General features: G+C 47.0%; 1 protein-coding gene across 1 annotated transcript in view; it reads left to right on the top strand.

The window, feature by feature from the left end:
* PCP4L1 (Purkinje cell protein 4 like 1) overlaps window positions 1–20,658 on the top strand; it is a 29,322-nt gene extending 8,664 nt beyond the window's left edge. The window contains exons 2-3 of the mRNA XM_070077440.2: window positions 18,555–18,609; window positions 19,562–20,658. Coding sequence (XP_069933541.1) covers window positions 18,555–18,609; window positions 19,562–19,704 — 198 coding nt within the window. The 3' untranslated portion in view covers window positions 19,705–20,658. The remainder of the gene's footprint in view (window positions 1–18,554; window positions 18,610–19,561) is intronic.
* The last annotated feature ends 863 nt before the right edge of the window (window positions 20,659–21,521 follow it).

Below are 21,521 nucleotides of genomic sequence, written 5' to 3'. Positions count from 1 at the left end.
CGATCCAGCTCTCTGCTATGGCCTGGGAAAGCAGTGGAAGATGGCCCAAGTCCTTGGACCCCTGTACCCACGTGGGAGACCCGGAAGAAGCTCCTGGCTCCTGGCTCCTGGCTTCAGATCAGCCCAGCTCCAGCCTTTGTGACCATTTCAGGAATGAACCAGTGAATAGATCTCTCTCTATCTCTGCTTCTGCCTTTCTATAACTCCACCTTTCAAATAAATAAATAAATTTTTCAAAAAAAAAAAAAAAAAGAAAAGGAAAGAAAAGAAAAAGAAACCCAACTACTTGAGCCATCACCACTGCCTTTAAGGTTCTGCATTCGTCAGAAGCCAGAGTCAAGGATCAAAACCAGGCACCCTGGTGGGGGAATGGGAGTGCTTAATGTAGGCCAAATGCCCACCCCTAGATCTATTCTTATATTCAACCTAGGGATATAATACTGCAGACTAATATCAATCTATATTAACGTGTACTAGGCATTTTATATATGCAAAGGTTTCAAAAAGTTCATGGAAATTTCATATCATCCTTTAATTCTTTTTCATAAACTTTTTGAAGCCCCTACTTATGTTTTCTCTAATTCTTTTCACCTTTCAAGATAGATATTATCTCTCCTCTACAGAGGAGGGTTCTGAGTACAGCAAGGCCAGATAATTTACTCAGTGTCACACAGCTAGAAATGGCAGAGCTGGGGTTTGAACAGATATGGATGCAGATCCAGGGTTTTACCCAGATCTTTTTTTTTTTTTAAGATTTATTTATTTAGTTATTTGAAAGTCAGAGTTACACAGTGAGAGGAGAGGCAGAGAGAGAGGTCTTCCATCCACTGGTTCACTCCCTAGTTGGCTGTAAAGGCCAGAGCTGTGGCAATCCGAAGCCAGGAGCCAGGAGCTGCTTCCGGGTCTCCCACATGGGTGCAAGAAGAGCCCAAGGACTTGGGCCATCTTCTACTGCTTTCCCGGGCCACAGCAGAGAGCTGGATTGAAAGTGGAGCAGCTGGGACTTGAACCGGCGCCCATATGGGATGCTGGCACTGCAGGCGGCGGCTTTACCCAGTATGCCACAGTGCCAGCTCCTTACCCAGATCTTATTCCTCCTGATATGCCTCATTGCACCTTCAGGTGTTGAAGCCTGAAAAAATTTAATTCACATGGACAAACATCTATTTAGTACTTACTATGTACAAGATATGGTTGTAGTTTAGAAACTACACAATTTATAAATGGAAAATATGAACTATCCTTTCAAAGAAATATAATCTAGTGGGTTGCTGAGGGTAAGGAAAGGGAACTAAGACAGGTGCAACAGTAACTACAACACAGCTCACTGGGAATATCCTTCCTGAGAAGGCATTCCCTTTACATCAACTCTTTCTCAGTCACATATGCTGCAGTGAGAAAGAAAGCAAGGACCAGACATCTGGTACCGTCTCCCCCACAACCTCAGGTCCAGCTACCGGATGGAAGTCCTCAACTGTGTGAAAATATGACTTCAGAAATTTGGATTAGGTAGCAAATAAAGCAGAGTGGAAACTCTATTCATTCAATAAATATTTAGTATAAATCATACGCAAAGAATAAGTAGGAATTGACTATACAAAAGGGTGACAGGGCTAAGATAACCATATGCCAGGGTCCTGAGGAAGGAACGTCATGTATTTCAGAGCTGAGGTTACTGAGGCCACCAATGGTTGCATAATGTAGGGCCTTTTAGGCCGTGTTAACAGTTGTTCATCCTAAAAGCATTGGTAACCACTTGGACTGTTACTGTGGTCCATATATAAGAAACAACTTGTGTTAGGATATACAATGGTCTGAATATTTGCATCACCTCCTGAAATTCATATATTAAAATCCTAAACGCCAAGGAATGCTTTTGGAGGTGATAGATGATGAAGTCAGGGCCCTCATGAATGGGAGACCCCAGAGAGATCCTTCTGTCCTCCCACCGTGTGAGAAGACAGCTCTCTAGAAACAGCTCCTCCATGTTGGGCTTCCCAGCCTGCAGAACTGTGAGGAATAAATTTCTGTTGTTCATAAGCCACACGGTTTATGATATTTTTGTCATTATAGCCTGACCTGACTAACTCAGGGTTGTAACAATGGAGAGAAGTGAATGGATTACAAGATAATTAGTAGAAAAAATTAACAGTACTTAATAGTGAATTGGATATACAATGAGAAGCAAAGAAAGGTGTAAAGAACAAATTCGAGGTTTCTGGATTGTACAACAGGATGAGACAGAGTAATATTCGCAGAGGCCTGGCTTAGATGTATAGGGTTATGAATTCAGTTTTTAAAAGATTATTTAAAAGGTAGAGTCACAGAGAGGGATGGAAGGAGAGAAGAGAGAGAGAGAGAGAGAGAGAGAGAGAGAGAGAGAGAATCTTTCATCAGTTAGTTCACTCCCCCAATGCCTGCAATAGCCAGAGCCAATAACTCCACCTGGGTTTTCCATGTTGGTGGCAGGAATCCGAGCACTTGGGCCATCATCTGCTGCCTACTAGGCACATTAGCAGGAAGCTGTATTGGAAGCAGAGGTGGGGACTGCATCACAGTCACTCTGATACGGGATGCAGGCATCCCAAGTGATGCTTTACCCGGCTGTACCACACCATCTATGCCATGAGTTTGGCTTGAGGCTCAAGAAGTTCCCTTAAAACATCCAAGTGGATATTTTCAAAAGTTCAGAGGGGAGAGCTGAGCTAGAAGCCTTTATCTGAGTCTTCAGCTTTCTGTGCTAATATGGTAGCCAGTAATCATATGTAGCCATTTAGCTTTAATTTTCATTCATTAAAACTAAATAAAATTGTAACTGTGAACCCTCAGTTGCATGAGGCACATCTCAAAGTACTTGATAGAAGGGTGAGCCTAGCAGACACCATACCAGACAGCAGATAGTAAGCATTTCTATCACTGTAATGGGCCAGATATAAATACTTTTTTTTTTTTTTTGACAGGCAGAATGGACAGTGAGAGAGAGAGAGACAGAGAGAAAGGTCTTCCTTTTTTGCCGTTGGTTCACCCTCCAATGGCCGCCGTGGCCAGCGTGCTGCGGCCGGCGCACCGCGCTGATCCGATGGCAGGAGCCAGGTGCTTCTCCTGGTCTCCCATGGGGTGCAGGGCCCAAGCACCTGGGCCATCCTCCACTGCACTCCCTGGCCACAGCAGAGGGCTGGCCTGGAAGAGGGGTAACCGGGACAGAATCCGGTGCCCTGACCGGGACTAGAACCCGGTGTGCCAGTGCTGCAAGGCGGAGGATTAGCCTAGTGAGCTGCGGCGCCGGCATCAGATATAAATACTTTTGATTTTGTGGACCCTGTGGTCTGTGTTGCAGCTACTTAGCTTTGCTGTTGTACTGCCAAAGCAGCCACAGATAATATGGAAACAAGTGGGCATGGCTGTGTCCCAGTAAAACTTCATTTACAAAAACAGGCTGCAGACTAGATTTGGCTCATATGCTGTAGTTTGCCCGTCTTTGTTCAGTTGAACAGTGTTGGTACAAATGGTAACCAAGGTAGTAGGTCCAAGATAATCTAGGAAGAGGAAACAAAAGAGGGCCCAGCCCCAAACCTTGAGACACCTCCACATTTTTTAAAAAGATGCATTTATTTTATTTGAAAGTCAGAGTTATACACAGAGAGAAGAGGCAGAGAGAAAGAGAGAGAGGTCTTCCATCTGCTGGTTCACTCCCCAATTGGCCATAATGGTTGGAGCTGGGCTGATCTGAAGCCAGGAGCCAGGAGCTTCCTCCGGGTCTCCCATGTGGGTACAGGAGCCCAAGGACTTGGGCCATCTTCTACTGCTTTCCTAGGCCATGGCAGAGAGCTGGATTGGAAGTGGAGCAGCCAGGACTTGAACCGGCGCCCATATGGGATACCAGCACTGCAGGCAGTGGCTTTACCCGCTATGCCACAGCGAGGGCCCTGACACTTGCATGTTGAGCAGAAGTATTCAGAAAGGAAGGAGAAGAACCAGGAGAAAACTATGATGTCCTAGAAAGTAAGAAAGAATATGCATCATGAAAAGAGAAATGACCAAGAGTGCTGAATACTTCAAGAGGTCAAGACAAGTGGAGTTGAAAATTTGGCAATTTATTTATTTATTTTTATTTTATTTGAAAAGCAGAGAGAATCTCTTCCATTCACTGGTTCACTCCGCAAACGCCCACAACAGCCAGGACTGAGCCAGGCTGAAACCAGGATCCTGGAACTCAATTCTAGTCTCCTACATGGGTGACAGGGACCCAAATCCTGTGCATTAGTAAGAAGCTGGATCAGAGTAGCCAGGACAGACAGGGCACTCTGATATGGGATGTGGGTGTCCCAAGTGGAAACTTGACCACTGTGCCAAATGGCAGTCCCTGCATTTGATTTAGCCACTGAGAGCACTGGCTATCTAAAGTCATTTTAATAGAGAAGAAGAGGCTGGATTGAAGGGTCTCTTCCGAGAAGTCGGGCTCTGAAGAGAGACAGGAGAGGCCCCTGAATCCTGCCCCCACGCACCATTATTTCTACCCTGCTTTCTAACTGCTCTGTCTCCTTCTTTGCTAGTCAGTTGACCTCTCCATATTTTTCCCCATTAAAAAATTAAGATATAATTTACACACAATAAAATGTACCTTTGTCAGTGTATAGTTCTGTGAGTTTTGACAAAGTTTATAGTCACATAACCACAATCAAGGGCCGTTCCATCTTTCATGAATCCCCCATGTCTCACTGTAGCCCTCTTCTCATGACAGCAGCCTTTAGCCATCACTGATCTGTCTACTGTAGTTTTTTTCCTTAAGATTTATTTTATTATGTATTTGAAACATGTAGTTATGGAGAAAGGGGGAAAGACACATAGAGAGAGATCCATCTACTGGTTCATTCCCCAAATGGCCACAGTGGCCAGGACTGGGCCAGGCTGAAGCAGGAACCAGGAGCTTCTTCCAGGTCTTCCATGTGGGTAAGGGGCCTAAGCACTTGGGCCCTCCTCCACTGTTTTCCCAAGCGCATTAGCAGGGAGCTGGTTAGGAAGTGCTGCAGCCTGGTCTCAAACCAGTGCCTGGCGCCCATACTGGGGGCCAGCCTTGCAAGTGGTACCTGCTACATCACAATGCCAGTCCTTTTCTTCTGTAGTTTTGCTCCTTCAAGAAATGTGAAGGGTGGGTGTATGGTGTAGCAGGTTAAATGCTGCTTGGGACACCAACATCTCATACAGAGTGCCTGAATGAAGTCTTGGCTTTATCTCTGACCTGGCTTCCTGCTAATGCACCTGGAGGCAGCAGATGATGGCCTGGGTATTTAGGTTCCTACAGCCTACTTGGGAGACCTGGGTGGAATTCCTGGCCCCTGGATTCATTCTGGCCCAGCCCCAGATATTGCAGGCATTTGGAGAGTAAACTGGCTGAAGAAAGATCTCTCTCCCACTCTCCTCCTCTCTCTCTTTTTCAAATAAATAAATACAACTTTTGTTTTTTTAAAAAAGAAGTTATGTAATTGGAATCACCCAAGGACAATCTGTGCACAGACTTTTGAATCTGGCTTCTTTTCACTTATCATAATAGATTTGAGGTTCATCAGTATTGTTCCATACATCAGTAATTCACTCCTTCTTTTAATTGCTCAGTGGTTTTACACTGTATGGATATATCATAATCTATCTCTCCCTCAGTTGAGGGACATTTAAGTTGTTTTCGATTACAAGTAAAGCTGATATAAATAGTTACAGGTTTATGTATGGACATAAGTTTTAATTTCCATTGAGTAAATAGGAAGAAATAGGATTGCTGGGTTGTATGGGAAATGTATGCTTAAGAAACTGCCAAGTGGGGTCAGTGTTGTGGCCCAGAGGTTAAGTTTCTGCTTGTGACCCGGCATTCAATATTGGAGTACTAGTTCGAATTCTGGCTGCTCTGCTCCAATCCAGCTCCCTGTTAATGTGCCTGGGAAGTGGGAGATGGTCCACTGGGGGGAGTGGTTGACCTGGGTGGAGTTCCTGTCTCCTGGCTTCATCCTAGCCTGGCCCTGGCTTTTGTGTCCATCTAGGGAGTGAACCAGCAGATGGAAGATCCCACTTTCTCTGTCATTCTGCTTTTCAAATAAAACAATAAATCTTCACAGCACATGGTATTGTCATTTTAAAAAAATAGGTGTATAGGGGCCGGCGTGGTGGCGCACTTGGTTAATCCTCCACCTGCGGTGCTGGCATCCCATATGGGCACCAGGTTCTAGTCCCGGCTGCTCCTCTTCCAGCCCAGCTCTCTGCTGTGGCTGGGAGGGCAATGAAGGATGGTCCAAGTCTTTGGGCCCTGCACCTGCATGGAGACCAGGAGGAAGCACTTGGCTCCTGGCTTCGGATTGGCACAGCTCCGGCCGTAGCGGCCATTTGGGGAGTGAACCAAAGGAAGGAAGACCTTTCTCCCTGTCTCTCTCTCTCCCTGTCTGTAATTCTACCTGTCAAATAAATTAAACAAAATAAAAAATAGGTGTATAATAGTGATTGTGATTTTGATTTGCATTTCCCGGATGACTAGTGATGTTACTCAACTTTTCATGCGATGATTTGCCATCCAAGTACCTTCTTTGGTTAAGTGTCTGTTCAAGTATTTTGTAAATTTAAAAAACTATACTCTGTAGCACAGTGGGTTAAGACACTGTTTGCGATGCCAGCATCCCTTATTAGGGTGCCAGTTGCTCTGCTTCTGATCCAGCTTTCTGCTAATGCATCTGGGAAGGCAGTGCTTGGACTCCTCCCATGTGGGAGACTTGAATGGAGTTCCTGGCTCCTGGCTTCAGTCTGCCACAGACTTGGCTGTTGTGGTCATTTGGGGAATGAACCAGTGGATGGAAGAGTGCTCTCTTTCTCTCTCTGATAGTCTGCCTTTCAAATAAATAAATCTGAAAAAAAAAACTCTATATTTTTATTGATATTTAAAAGTGCTTTCGGCCGGCGCCGCGGCTCAGTAGGCTAATCCTCCACCTAGCGGCGCCGGCACACTGGGTTCTAGTCCCAGTCGGGGCGCCGGATTCTGTCCCGGTTGCCCCTCTTCCAGGCTAGCTCTCTGCTGTGGCCAGGGAGTGCAATGGAGGATGACCCAAGTACTTGGGCCCTGCACCCCATGGGAGACCAGGAGAAGTACCTGGCTCCTGCCATCAGATCAGCGCGGTGCGCCGGCCGCAGCACGCCGGCCGCGGCGGCCATTGGAGGGTGAACCAACGGCAAAGGAAGACCTTTCTCTCTGTCTCTCTCTCTCACTGTCCACTCTGCCTGTCAAAAAAAATTAAAAAAAAAAGTGCTTTCAAAACTTGTTCTGGATACAAGTCCTTTATCAGATATACAATTTACAAATATTTTTTCCAGTCTGTAACTTGTATTTTCATTCTCTAAGAAGTATCTTTCAAAAATGAGTTATTAACTTTTTAATTTATAATTTTTTCATAGTTTTTTTTTCTTCAAGATTTATTTATTTGAAAGGCAGAGTTACAGAGAGAGAGGGAGAGAGAGAGAGATTATTGGTTCATTCTCAAAATGGCCACAATTGTCAGGGCAGGGCCAGGCTGAATTCAGGAACTAGGAACTCCAACTGGGTCTCACACATTGATAACAGAGGCCCAAGCACTTGAGCCATCTTCTGCTGCTTTCCCAGGCACATTAGCAGGGAGCTGGATCTGAAGTGGAGCAGCCGGGACTTGAACCAGCACTCATATGGGATGCCAGCAATGCAGGCAGCATCTTAACATGTTGAACCAAAATGCTGGCCCCTATAAATTTTTTCTGTTATGGACTGTGCTTTTGGTATATCTAAGAATTCTTTGCTTACCCCAAGGTTGCAAAGTTTTTCATATATTTTCTTCTAAAAATTTCATAATTTTATATCCATTTTCAGTTAATTTTTGTATAGAGTGCAAGCTATAAATTGAGGTGTTTTATTGATCTTTTTTTTGTATATAGCTGTCTGTTTGCTCCAGCACTATTTGTTGAAATGATCTTCCTAACTTTTTTTTTTTTTGATAGAGTGGACAGTGAGAGAGAGAGAGAGAAAGGTCTTCCTTTGTTGGTTCACCCTCCAATGGCCGCCGCAGCCAGCGCACTGCGCTGATCCGATGGCAGGAGCCAGGTACTTATCCTGGTCTCTCATGGGGTGCAGGGCCCAAGTACTTAGGCCATCCTCCACTGCACTCCCTGGCCACAGCAGAGAGCTGGCCTGGAAGAGGGGCAACTAGGACAGAATCCGGCGCCCCGACTGGGACTAGAACCTGGTGTGCCGGCGCCTCAAGGCGGAGGATGCCTAGTGAGCCGCGGCACTGGCCGATCTTCCTAACTTTTTAATATTTATATTCCTCAAGGCTTGGTCCTATACCTGCTTCTTTTCACTCTATTATTTAAAATTTTTACTTACTTACTTACTTACTTTTTTATTTATTTATTTATTTTATTTGACAGATAGAATTACAGACAGTGAGAGAGAGAGACAGGGAGAAAGGTCTTCCTTCTGTTGGTTCACTCCCTAAATGGCCACTACAGCCAGCTTTGCACTAATCCAAAGCCAGGAGCTAGGTGCTTCCTCCTGGTCTCCTTTGCGGGCGCAAGGGCCCAAGCACTTGGGCCATCCTCCGCTACCTTCCCGGGCCACAGCAGAGAGCTGGGCTGGAAGAGTAGCAACCAGGATAGAATCAGGCGCCCATATGAGATGCCGGCGCCGCAGGTGGAGGATTAACCAACCAAGTGAGCCACAACGCCGGCCCCTACTTATTTATTTTTTAAAGATTTACTTATTTACTTGAGAGGTAGAGTTACAGACAGAGGGAAGACACAGAGACAGATCTTCCATCCACTGGTTCACTCCCCAAATGATAGCAAAGACCAGAGCTGGGCCAATCCGAACCCAGGAAGCAGGAACTTCTTCCAAGTCCCCTACATGCGTGCAGGGGCCCAAGCACTTGGGCCATTTTCCACTGTCTTCCCAGGCCATAGCAGAGAGCTGGGTCAGAGGAGGAGCAGCCAGGACACGAACTGGTGCCCATATGGGATGCTGGTGCCACAGGTGGAGGGAGGCCTAACTTACTGCACCACAGCTCCAGCACTCTCTTCACTCTAATGATAACTGAAAAGGAATTCAGATTGAAGGAGGCTATTTTTTTTAAGAGAGAAGTGCTTTTAAAATTTTATTTACTTATTTATTTGAGAGGCAGAGAGACAAAGGTAGGGAGCTTCCATCTACGAGGTCACTCCCTAAATGCACACCTCCACTAAGGCTATGCCAGGGCTGAAGCCGGGAGCTGGTAACTAATCCTGATCTCCTACCTGGGTGACAGGAACCCAATTACTTTTGAGCTATCTCCACTGCTTCCCAAGGTACATATTAGCAGGAAGTCAGAATTCAGAGCCAAAGCCAGCCATCACACCAGGGCACTTCAGTGTGGGATGTAGATGTTCTAACAGGTTCTTAACTGCTACACCAAATACTCTTCTCAAGAGAGAAGCTTTGTGTATAAGACAGTGAAGGGAATTGATTACCAGGATTCCTGAGAAGGAGAAAGGGAGTGGGATCTAGGGCTCAGATGAGAGGAGGTAGACAAGATGAGTACATAGTGCTTTCCTTTGTTGGAAGTCCATTTAATGCTGCTGTAGCAGAATACGAAAGACTAGGTAATTTATAAAGAACAGAAATTAATTTCTTGACTGTTTTGGAGGTTGGGAAGTCCAAGATCAAGACCTTGGCATCTGGTGAGGGCCTTCTTGCTGTGTTATCCCTTGGAGAAGGGAGAAGGACAAGAGGATATGTGTGCATGGGAGAGGGAGCAAGGGGAGAGGTGAATTTGCTTTCATAATATACTCATTCTCACAATAGTGGCATTAATACAATCATGAAGGCAGAACTCTCATAACCTCTTAAAGGTTGCATTGGAGATGCCGTTTTCAACGCATGAACTTCGGAGGACACATTCAAACCATGTCAGGGAGGAAACAAATGCCATCCTCTTGGGGAAAGTATTAGGGAAGGAGAGGACGTGCAGTGTCCTATCTCCCTCTGCAGTCTCAAAGACTAAAGACAAAAGGCCCCTAAACCAGTAAGCCTCTCTCCTTTTCCTCCTTCCCCCTGGGAAGGAAGAATCTGCAACTTGAAACTGGAGAGGAAACAAAAGAAGACTCATGGGGAATTAGCAATTACTGCCAAGATGATGGAATGGAATATTGTTGTACATGAGGCCCAGAGGTGAGGAGGAACGGAACATAGGAAGGCAGGCAAGGAAAGAAACTAGGGCCCTCTAGGGAAAGGCGAGGGCTGATGCACCTCACAGTTGCTAATTAGTGTTTTGTATGTATTGAAAAATGAGAAACATTTAGTCCTGTGTGGGCAGTGAGGCTGAACTGAACCAAGCTCCGTGCTCACCAGACGTTTCGAATAACAGGCTTGAATGGAAGCAAGGGAGTCATGTGAACTGGAAGGCAGTGGGGCGATCCTGCAAAATCCTAGGGGAAGCTGGCGTCGCAAGTGGCAGCTTATCCCGCTGCACCATGATATCGGCCCCACAATGTTATTTTATTAATAATCACATATATGTACTTACCAATCACTGCCAATCACTTTTCTATGCACTTTTTTTTTTAATTTTTTTTTTTGACAGGCAGAGTGGACAGTGAGAGAGAGAGAGAGAGAAAGGTCTTCCTTTGCCGTTGGTTCACCCTCCAATGGCTGCCGCCCCCGGCGCGCTGTGGCCAGCGCACCGCGCTGATCCGATGGCAGGAGCCAGGAGCCAGGTGCTTCTCCTGGTCTTCCATGGTGTGCAGGGCCCAAGCACCTGGGCCATCCTCCACTGCACTCCCTGGCCACAGCAGAGGGCTGGCCTGGAAGAGGGGCAACCGGGACAGAATCCGGCGCCCCGACCGGGACTAGAACCTGGTGTGCCGGCGCTGCTAGGTGGAGGATTAGCTTAGTGAGCCGCGGCACCGGCCTTTTCTATGCACTTTTAAAAATTAACACATGGGATCATTCTAATAGCCATATAGAATAGGTATTGTTATTACTCTCATTTTACAAATAAGCAAAATGAGGTCAAGAGAGGTCAATTTTCAGGGCCTGTGTTGTGGTGCAGTGAGTTAAACTACCACCTGTGCTACTGGCATTCCATATGAGCACTAGTCCAAGTCCCGGCTGCTCCACTTCCAATCCAGCTCCCTGCTGATGTGCCTGGGAAAGCAGCAGAAGATGACCCAAATCTTTGGGCCCTTGCACCCATGTGGGAGGCCCAGAATAAGCTCCTGGCTCCTGGCTTCGGATCAGCTCAGCAACGGCCATCGCACCCATTTGGGGAGTGAACCAGTGGATGGAAAACCTTTCTGTTTCTCCCTCTCTCTGTAGCTCTACCTCTCAAATAAATAAGATCTTAAAAAAAAAAAAGTATGGACTCAAATCAGGCTGCCTGGGTTCAAATCTTAGCTTTGTGACCTGGTTTTATGACCTTAGGCAAGAATATTAACCTCTCTTTTTAAAAGATTGATTTATTTATTTGAAAGGCAGAGTTACAGAGAGAGAGAGAGAGAATGACCATCATCTGGTTGACCCCCCAAGCAGCCACAGCAGTCAGGACTGGGCCAGGCCAAAGCCAGGAGCTAAGAACTCCATCTGGGTCTCCCATGTGGGTGGCAGGGGCCTAAACACTTGGGACATCATTTGCTGCTTTCCCAGGTGCATTAGCAGGAAGCTGGATAAGAGGTGGAGCAGCCCTTAAGGGATGCTGGCGCCACAGGCTGAGGCTTAGCCTACTATGCCACAGCACTGGCCTGGAGTCCATATTTCTTGAACATTATGCTATGATATCCCTGAATCACCAGGCAACCTAAAGCATGGACATGTGTGTGTGAACACTGCAGGAAGATGTCCGGTGGGAGAATGACTCCACTAGACAAGTTCTTCCACGCAGAGAGCATTCCCCAGGTTGAAAGGAAAGCCCTACGGATCATGACTTTCTTTCATTCTCACAGTTAGGAATACAAGGCCTAGCATCTCTACCCACAGTCCCCAATTCTTCCTCCCTCCCTCCTTCCCTCCCTCCCTCCCTCCCTTCCTCCCTTCCTCCCTTCCTTCCAAAGTCAGAGTTACATAGAGAGAGAAGGAGAGGCACAGAGAAAGAGAAAGAGGTCTTCCATCCATTGGTTCATGCCCCAATTGGCCTCAATGGCTGGAGCTGCGCCAATCCGAAGCCAGGACCCAGGAGTTTCTTCTGGGTCTCTCACATGGGTGCAGGGGCCCAAGGACTTGGGCCGTCTTTTACTGCTTTCCCAGGCCATAGCAGAGAGTTGGATCAGAAATGGAGCAGCCAGGACTTGAACCGGCTCTCATATGGGATGTCGGCATTGCAGGCAGCGGCTTTACCTGCTATGCCATAGCGCCCCCGCCCCCCCCTAATACTTTCTTCAGGTATACTCCACAGGAACATGGGCAATAGGGCCCCACCTATCCTCTCATGATAGGGTAATCTTACATGTTCTTTGAGGACCTCATCCCAGACCATGTCTACTGACTCAGAATCCTGCTGTTAGTTATTCTAACCACCTGCATCTGGCTTTCATCTTGATGTTTGCCCAGTGGGGCTCCTGACACTTAACAGGCTGACCCTTGGGGGAAGGTCATCATCTCTGTATGTGTTCTTCTCTCATGTAGAGATCCTAGCCCCTAGCTTATTTTACTGTGAACCTTGTCTCAAGTATGGCTACTTCACATTATCTCCAGTCATGACCATCCTAGTCCGGGCAGTCTTGCTTATACTAGTGCAAGATCCTCCTGACTGTTTCTCCTGGTTCCTCTCTTGCTCCTCTGCAGTCAGAGCAATCCTTGACAAGCATGCCAGAACAATGTTTTCCTCTGCCCCAAAACCTGTGATGCCTTTACATCAACTCAGAAACAAACAAACAAACAAACAAACAAAAACAGTCTTTGCCCTGTTCCAAAGACATGCATTGTGGCTATCTACCCAACCTCATTTCTTGTGCTCTCTCCCTTACTCAGCTCCAGTCATGATGATTTGTATTCTTCCTTGAACATACCAGGCACAAACCTGCCTGGAGACTTTCTACTCTATCTGCCCAGGAGGCTCTTCTAGACATTCACCTGGCACAGTCTTATACGTCATTCAAACCTCCGTTCAAACGTCAGTGTTCAGAGACCTTCTGTTTTATTTTCTTTAATGGTATTTGTCACTAACTGATATATTTGTTTAATGAGTGCAGGGACTCTTCCCTTGCTTACGTCTGCATCTCAAATGTCTAGAATAATCCTTGGTATTAGGCGCTGACATATCTGTAAATGAACCTTTGATTTCTTAAATCTACACTCTTCGAATGCAAAGAATAGTACTGAACACAAGTAAGTGCTCAATAAATTTTTATCAAAATAAGATGGAGGGGGATGGTGCTGTGGCACAGTAGATTGATCCTCTGCCTGCAGCACCGGTATCCCATATGGGCACTGATTCTAGTCCCGGCTGCTCCACTTCCAATCCAGCTCTCTGCAATGGCCTGGGAAAGCAGTGGAATATGGTCCAAGTGCTTGGGCCCCTGCACCCACGTGGGAGACCCAAAAGAAACTCCTGGCTCCTGGCTTTGCATCAGCGCAGCTCCAGCCTTTGCAACCACTGAATGAACCAGCAAGTGGAAGACCTTTCTCTCTGTCTCTCCCTCTCACTGTCTGTAACTCTACCTCTCAAATAAATAAATAAAATCTTAAAAAATAAAATAGGATGGAGGAGCTGGTGTTTGGCATAGCACTTGAGACCTCACGTGGTACACCTGCATCCCATATTGGAGTGCCTGAATTCAAGTCTTGGCTCTGCTCTTGATTCCAGACTCCTGTCATTGTGTACCCTGGAAGGCAGCTGGTGATGGTGCAACTATTTAGGTCCCTAGTACCAATGTGGGAAACTCCCAGCTTTCATTTGGCCCAACCCTGGAGCCTCAGTTTTTATAGGCATTTGGGGATTAAACCAGTGAATGGAGAACCCTGTCTTTCTCTCTGCCTTTCAAATAAATAAAATAAGTAAATAAAAATGTCTCTAAGAAGTTCTACCTAGGAATGCCTTGTCCAAAAAAAAAAAAAAAAGTCGGATGAAAATAGCATAATCTAAAAAACATAAACCAAGGGCTGGCATTGTGGCATAGCAGGTAAAGTCACCGCCTGTGGCGCCAACAACACATATGGGTGCCAGTTAGAAACCTGACTGTTCCACTTCCAGTCTAGCTCTCTGCTAATGTGCCTGGGGAAGCAGAAGAGGATGGCCCAAGTACTTGGGCCCCTGCATCCACATAGGAAACCCAGAAGCTCCTGGCTCCTGGCTTCAGATCGGCCCATCTCTGGCTATTGCAGCCTTTTAGTGAGAGAACCAGCAGATGGAAGATCTCTCTTTACATCCCCCCCACCTTTTTAAAGATTTATTTAATTTATTTGAAAGACAAAGTGACAGAGAGAGGTAGAGACAGAGAGAGAGAGAGAGAGAGAGAGAGAGAGAGAGATCTTCCATTCACCGGTTCACTCTCCAAATGGCTGCAATGGCCAGTGCCAGACCAGTTTGAAGCCAGGAGCCAGGAGCTTCCAACAGGTCTCCTATGTAGGTGGCAGAGGCCCAAGCAGTTGGGCCATCCTCTGCTGCTTTTCCAAGCACATTAGCAGGGAGCTGGAATGGAAGTGGAGCTGCTGGGGCTTGAACTGGTTCCCATTTGTAGGCCAGGGCTTTAACCAACTACGCCACAGTGCTGGCCCCTCCCTCTCTCTTTTTGTAACTCTGCCTTTCAAATAAATAAATATTTTTTTTAAAAAAAGAACATAAACTGAATTCCACCAGCTTCTTAAAGCAGAATCTGCACATCTGGCAGTCATCCAACAAAGATTTGCATTTGTAAAATGGAGGTTAATACTGTATACTCCATTGAGCTGTTCCAAAGATTAAATGAGAAAACATTTATGAAAGCACTCAGTTCCTGTATTTTGCCAAGTATTAAGTGCTCAGAAGATTGTGGAGTCTGAATAAATAGACGCCAAGGGCACCAAGCATCCTGTAGGAGTGACCGGGTCTCGAGATGAATTGTGCCTTGAGACTGATGAATGTTCTGTGAAGCAGTTCTATTAATAGAATCCTAAGGAAAGGGAATTACTACTGTGTTTAACTTTCCATCTGAGCAGGGAAGCTGGAAAAAAAAAGCATTTATATCAGCTGATGAGTCTCATTTCAAATTCATGACCTGCTGCCTTGTGAGAGGCATTACGGGACTGTTCCCTGGTCCGTCCACTCAGACGCCCCTAGAATGTTTCATCCCACCTTCGCCCTTCTCTCCCTTAGTACTCTCCTCTCATCCTCTTGGATGATGACCTTGACCTTGTTACTTATTTTACTTCAAACACAGAGGCAGTTATGGTGGGCCTTCCACATGTTCCCAGCTGCCCCCATCTGGAGCCATACGCTCTGGCTTCCCTATGTAACCGGATGACCTGCTCTACACAGCGCCTGTTCAAGGCCGCTCCTCCGCTTGTGCATTCGATCTCCTCCTTCCTTTTCATCCCAGCAGTGATTCTCTTTCTCCAGAAGTTTTCTTTCTCTGCTGGATCATTTCCATGAGAATATAAATACTCTGCGATTTCTACCATCTTCAGTAAAATCTTGTGACCTCATAATACCCTAAAGCTACTCCATTCTCCCTGCTATGGTTTTGGTGTGTCCCCTGTAATTCACATGTGGGAAACCTGATCCCCAAAGTCATGTGTCAATAGTTTATGGAGGTGAGGCCTTTGGGAGGTAATTAGGATTAGATGAGGTCATGAGGGCAGGGACCTCATGGTGGCATTAATGGCTGTACACCAGAAGCAGAGGCTGGCCCTGGCCCTGGCGTTGTAGCATAACTGATTAAGCTGCTGCCTGAGATGCCAGCATCCCATGTAAACACATGGTTGAGTCCTGGTTGCTCCACTTCCAACCCAGCTTCTTTCTAACGTGGCTGGGAAAACAGAAGAAGATGGCCCAAGTACTTGGGCCCCTGCCATCCACAGAGGAGAGCCAGATAGAGTTCCTGACTCCTGGCTTCGGCTTGGCTCAGTCTTTGCTGTTGCAGCCATCTGGGGAATGAATCAGGGATGGAAGATCTGTCTTTCCCTGTGTCTGTGTACCTCTGCCTTTCAAGTAAAATAAATACATCTTAAAAAAAAAAAAAAAGCTCTTGATCCTCTTCCTATCACCTGTTTCCTCTTCCTATCACCTGTTCCCACTGCTATATTTTCCACCTCAGGACATGGCAATTCCATTTATTCAGTTTCTCAAGCCAATGCTTGGAAGTTGTCCATGACTCCTCGCCTCACAATATCACTTATCCAAACAAATCATGTTGGTCATAGCTTGAAAATATACCCAGAATCTGGGGCTGGCGTTATGGTATAGAGAATTAAGGAGCCACCTGCAGCACCAGCATCCCATAAGGGTGCTGATTCGCTCCACTTCTGATCCAGCTCCCTGCTAATGCACCTGGGAAAGTAGTGGAGAATGGCTCAAGAGTTTGAGCCCTTGCACCACATGGGAGACCTGGAAGAAGCTACCAGCTCTTGGCTCCTGGCTTCAGTCTGGCCCAACTCCAGCCATTGTGGCCATTTGGGGAGTGAACCAGCAGATGGAAGATTCTCTCTCTCTCTCTCTCTCTCTCCTCTCTGTAACTCTGCCTTTCAAATAAAAAATAAATCAAACTTACGTATCCAGAAGCTGACCACTTACCACCTCCTGTGCCACCATGCTGATTTAAGATATGATCATCTCTTGCTTGGATTTCTACAATAACCTCCTGATGCCTCTTTTGTGCAAATCAAAGGTCTCCAGTGGCTTTCCAACTCACTGCTAGTAGAAGTCAAATTCCTTGAAAAGACTCCAGAGGCCCTACACAATATGCCTCACCCCTCGTTAGCTCTGATCTCATCTCTGTCCATCTTTCCTCCTTCTCTCTTCACTTAAGCTATATTGGTCTTTTTTTTTTTTTTTTTTTTTTTTTTTTTTACAGTTAGAGTGGATAGTGAGAGAGAGAGACAGAGAGAAAGGTCTTCCTTTTGCCGTTGGTTCACCCTCCAATGGCCGCCACGGCTGGCACACTGCGGCCGGCGCACCGCGCTGATCCGATGGCAGGAGCCAGGAGCCAGGTGCTTTTCCTGGTCTCCCATGGGGTGCAGGGCCCAAGCACTTGGGCCATCCTCCACTGCACTCCCTGGCCACAGCAGAGAGCTGGCCTGGAAGAGGGGCAACCGGGAAAGAATCCGGCGCCCTGACCGGGACTAGAACCCAGTGTGCCGGTGCCGCTAGGCAGAGGATTAGCCTAGTGAGCTGCGGCGCCGGCCTATATTGGTCTTTTGCTATTCCCCAAACAGGCTAGTCACACTTCTACTCTGGGGCCCTTGAAGCTCTTACCCCAGGAATCCGCAACCCTTACTTGCTCATCTCTGTCAGCTCTTTGCTCATATGTCATCCTTCATTCCTCCATATCTTTTTTCTTAAGATTTATTTAATTACTTGAGAGGCAGAGTTACAGACAGAGAGAGGGAGAGACAGAGGTCTTTCACACATTTTTCACTCCCCAAATGGCTGACACAGCTGGAGCTGGGCCAATCCAAAGCCAGGAGCCAGTAGCTTCTTCTGGGTTTCCCACATACGTTTAGGGGTCCAAGCACTTGGGCCATCTTCTGCTTTCCCAGGCCATTAGAGGGAGCTGGATCAGAAGTGGAGCACCTAGAACTCAAACCAGTACCCATATGAGATGTTGGCAGCGCAGGCAGTTGCTTAACCATCTATGCTACAGCGCTGGCCCCTGTATTCCTCCATTTCTACTCCAGCGCTCACTCTTCCCTTCTATGCCTTTTCTCCATAGCACTCATCACCATCTATCAGGGTAGACATTTCCTTCCTTCCTTCCTTCCTTCCTTCCTTCCTTCCTTCCTTCCTTCCTTCCTTCCTTTCTCTCTCTCTCTCTCTCTCTCTCTCTCTTTCTTTCTATAATCTAACAGGTGGAGTTAGAGAGAGAGAGAGATAATCTATCTGCAGATTCACTCCCAAATGGCCACAACAGCCAGGGCTCAGCCAGGCCAAAGTCAGAAGCCCGGAACTCCATCCTGGTCTCCCATGTGTGTGCAGGGGTCCAAGTACTTGGGTCATCATCTGCTGCATTCCCTGGCACATTAGCAGGGAGCTGGATTGGAGGTGAAACGGGCAGGACTTGGGCAGGCACCATATGGGATGCTGGCATACTTGGTGGCTTAACCCACGGCATCACAATGCTGGCCCCTTGTTTCTTTGTGTATGTACTAGAATTTAAGTTCAGTGGGGACAGGGTTTGTTTGCTCTGTCCTCAACATTTTCCCTAGCATAATTAAATATTTATTGAATGCTTTTAGATGACTTTTCTTCGGCTATCTGATCTCAAGATCCACTTCTTCAAATGACAAGTGAATGTACCAGGTCACAGGAGAGCTTGAGAACGACTAAGAGGGCTAAGGGCGTGGTGTCTTAGTACTTCCATGGATATCTAATATTCTGATTTTTTTTTTCTAGCTTAACACTAAAACATCCCCAACAACCAACCAGGCACCTGGCCCAGAGGAAAAAGGTGAGTAGGGTTGGGTGAAGCAATTTGCAGACTGGGGGAATGTAGGGATGTGAAGACAAGTCTAGAAGCTCCTCAAGTTACACGTGAAAGGAATAAGAATGTGGGTAAGTGAAACAAAGAACTAGGTTAGAATCACTTTATCTATGTACTTCTTTTCCCTTTTAAAAAAAGGGAAAGTTTGAAAAATGGGGAAGGAGGAAGTAAACATATAACTATACTTAAAAAAAGGTTTGCTTATTTATTTAAAAGGCAGAGTTATAGATCGAGAGGGAGAGACAGAGAGGGAGAATCTTCCATCTGTTGGTTCACCACCCTAATGGCCACAACTGCTGAAGCTGGACCAGGCTGAAGCCTGGAGTCAGGAACTTCACCCAGGTCTCCCACAGGGGTGGCAGGAGTCCAGATACTTGAGCCATCTTCTGCTGCTTTGCCCAGCCCATTAGCAGGGAGCTGGATGGGAAGCGGAGCAGCTGGGATGCCCATATGGGAGACCGGCATGCAGGCGGTGGCTTAACCTGCTACGCCACAACACTGGCCCCAACCTGCCAGTATTTACCCCTTGATTTTAGAAATTGGGTCTGGAATGATTGGGGACGCAGGTACAATGATAAGAAGAATCCCATTCGATAATCCCAACTGGCTCCACCTGAGATAGAAGGAAACTAGGGAAGGTGAGTGTACTTTAGGGCCTGAACTGTAGGATTTAGTTAAAAGTGATGATAGAAGACATTTGCCTTCTGGTCCAAAGTAGCAAAGCTCCCCTGAGTAACAAAATAACTCCCGGCCTAGCTGCCCTGACTCGAACTTCCAGGAGTGTTATTAGGCGTTCGTAGTCCTAGCAAGGATTAGAAGTCCAGGCACAAATGGGCCTTCACTGCTGTATTTGGGGGCTGGAGAAAGGGGCTGCCGCAAGTCGGGTGAACTTGCTAATGAGTCTTCCAACAATCTACAGGGAAAGCTGGCCATGCCAAGAAAGCTGAAGAGGAAGAAGAGATTGACATTGATCTGACAGCACCAGAGACAGAGAAGGCTGCCCTTGCTATTCAGGGCAAGTTCCGGCGATTCCAGAAAAGGAAAAAGGATCCCAGTTCCTGAGTGGCCAGCCTTGCCCTTCATCCTGTTCCCTTCGCTCCTCTTCTCCACAGCCCTAGGTCCGATGTGTTTTTGTCTCCTTCTCCCCGTAGCCCCTCAGTGAGGCAAGTTCAGCTCTTATACGTTATTTTCTTTGGCACCCTTACCCCATCACAGCAGCAGAGGCACAAAGAATGTATGGAACATGAGGACTTCAGTTGACACCCACTTGCCTAATGGCAGTTTCTTCTCAAGATAAGGCTCCTTGATCAGTATCTATCTCTGCCCTGTGGGTTTGAAGAACAACGAACAGGCTTTGAGGCTGAGATGGGGGCTCCCCCAACAAGGTGGGGAGGAAGGAGTCTTCAGAGTAGGGTGCCTGGGTGGCGCATGCACTGTTCTGCCAGTTACAACAGTCACACTTTAGGTAACATGTACCTTCTCCTTCAACTCTTTCTGCACCACTACCTCCCACTTCCTTCCCATGAGCAAAGCCACAGTGGGGACTGGAACCTCCCTTTCCCCCTAAGCAGACCCAAACCAAGCAGCTTGACCACAGTAATGCATGCTGGGTAGAGCAGTCCCTAGGAAAGGAGACTGGGGCTGGTTAAGGCAAGGAAGGGTTTTAGCCTAGGACCATAAGAGGCAGAGACAGACAAGTTCCAGAGGCCACAGGCAGGGAGATGAGAGGTAAGGGAGCTCTAGGGAGGAAAGAAAAATTAAGGGGACATCTCGGAAGCCACAAGAGTTCCTGCTGGTAAATGCACGACCTGAAGGGTTCTTGGGGCTTTGCTAACCTGCCTACCTCCAGAACCCGCCCCAAGTCTACCGTCCCCAGCGGCCACACAAACCAGGTGACTCCTGTAGTTCCCACCTGCCCATGGTGAAGTCAGGGCAGAAATGGAATAACCACTTTGTGATTTGAGCATGTTTAATAAGTGTAACAATAATAATAATAAAAAAACTCAGATGGGATCATTTAGCCTCTACGAATGTTTTTTTCTTGGGAAGAGTACACATGTAAGGCCGAGCTGAGGGTGGCAGAGGGACTGTGTGGATTCTGTGGTGGCCCAGGGAATTAACCATGTCTGAGCGATTGCAGGCAGAAGCCGACCCTATCTTCCTCCCTCTGCCCTTGCTCTCACCTTGACCTGCCACCCACATCGTCTGTCTCTGCAGCTGTCACCACCCAGAGTGTGCACCTGCGAGTGTGCTCATCTTCTCTTTCTCCTTCCAGCGGACAGAGTGCTTGGTACATATCCCTCTGGAGGCAAACCTACCTTTGCTCCCTATTCCCAAATGCCCTATCTTAGAGTTCCCTCCTGCTTTGGCTTCTTCCTGTAGTCTCCTCTCCCCTCGCACCATGTGTCAAACTGAAGACAAGGAGAAGATAATTCTGGTCCCTAAATAGTACACTGTGAACGCTGAAGAGTTTAAAAACATTATAAAATTATGTATTTATATTTATTTATTTGACAGAGAGCAAGCGAGCTCCTACCCTCTGCTTCACTCCCCAGATGCCTGCAACAACTGGGGTTGAGCTGGGCTGAAGCTGGGAGCTGGGAGCGCATTCCAAATCTCCCAGGTGGGTGACAGGAACCCAATTACTTATGCCATCACCTGCTGCCTGCTAAAAATTAACAGGAAGTTGGAGTCAGGAGTCGAGCTGGGGCTTAAACTTAGGGACTCAGGGCCGGTGCTGTGGCGCAGCGTGTAAAAGCCCCAGCCTGCAGTGCCAGCATCCCATATGGACGCTGGTTCGAGTCCTGGCTGCTCCACTTCTGATCCAGCTCTGTGCTATGGCCTGAGAAAGCAGTAGAAGATGGCCTAAGTGCTTGGGC

Source organism: Oryctolagus cuniculus, chromosome 7 (assembly GCF_051225735.1).
Source record: "Oryctolagus cuniculus isolate XC-2025 breed Fujian yellow rabbit chromosome 7, ASM5122573v1, whole genome shotgun sequence".
Taxonomy (NCBI): Eukaryota; Metazoa; Chordata; class Mammalia; order Lagomorpha; family Leporidae; genus Oryctolagus; species Oryctolagus cuniculus.
The sequence above is the reverse complement of the archived record's forward strand: the minus strand, read 5'-3'. Positions and strand labels throughout refer to the sequence as shown.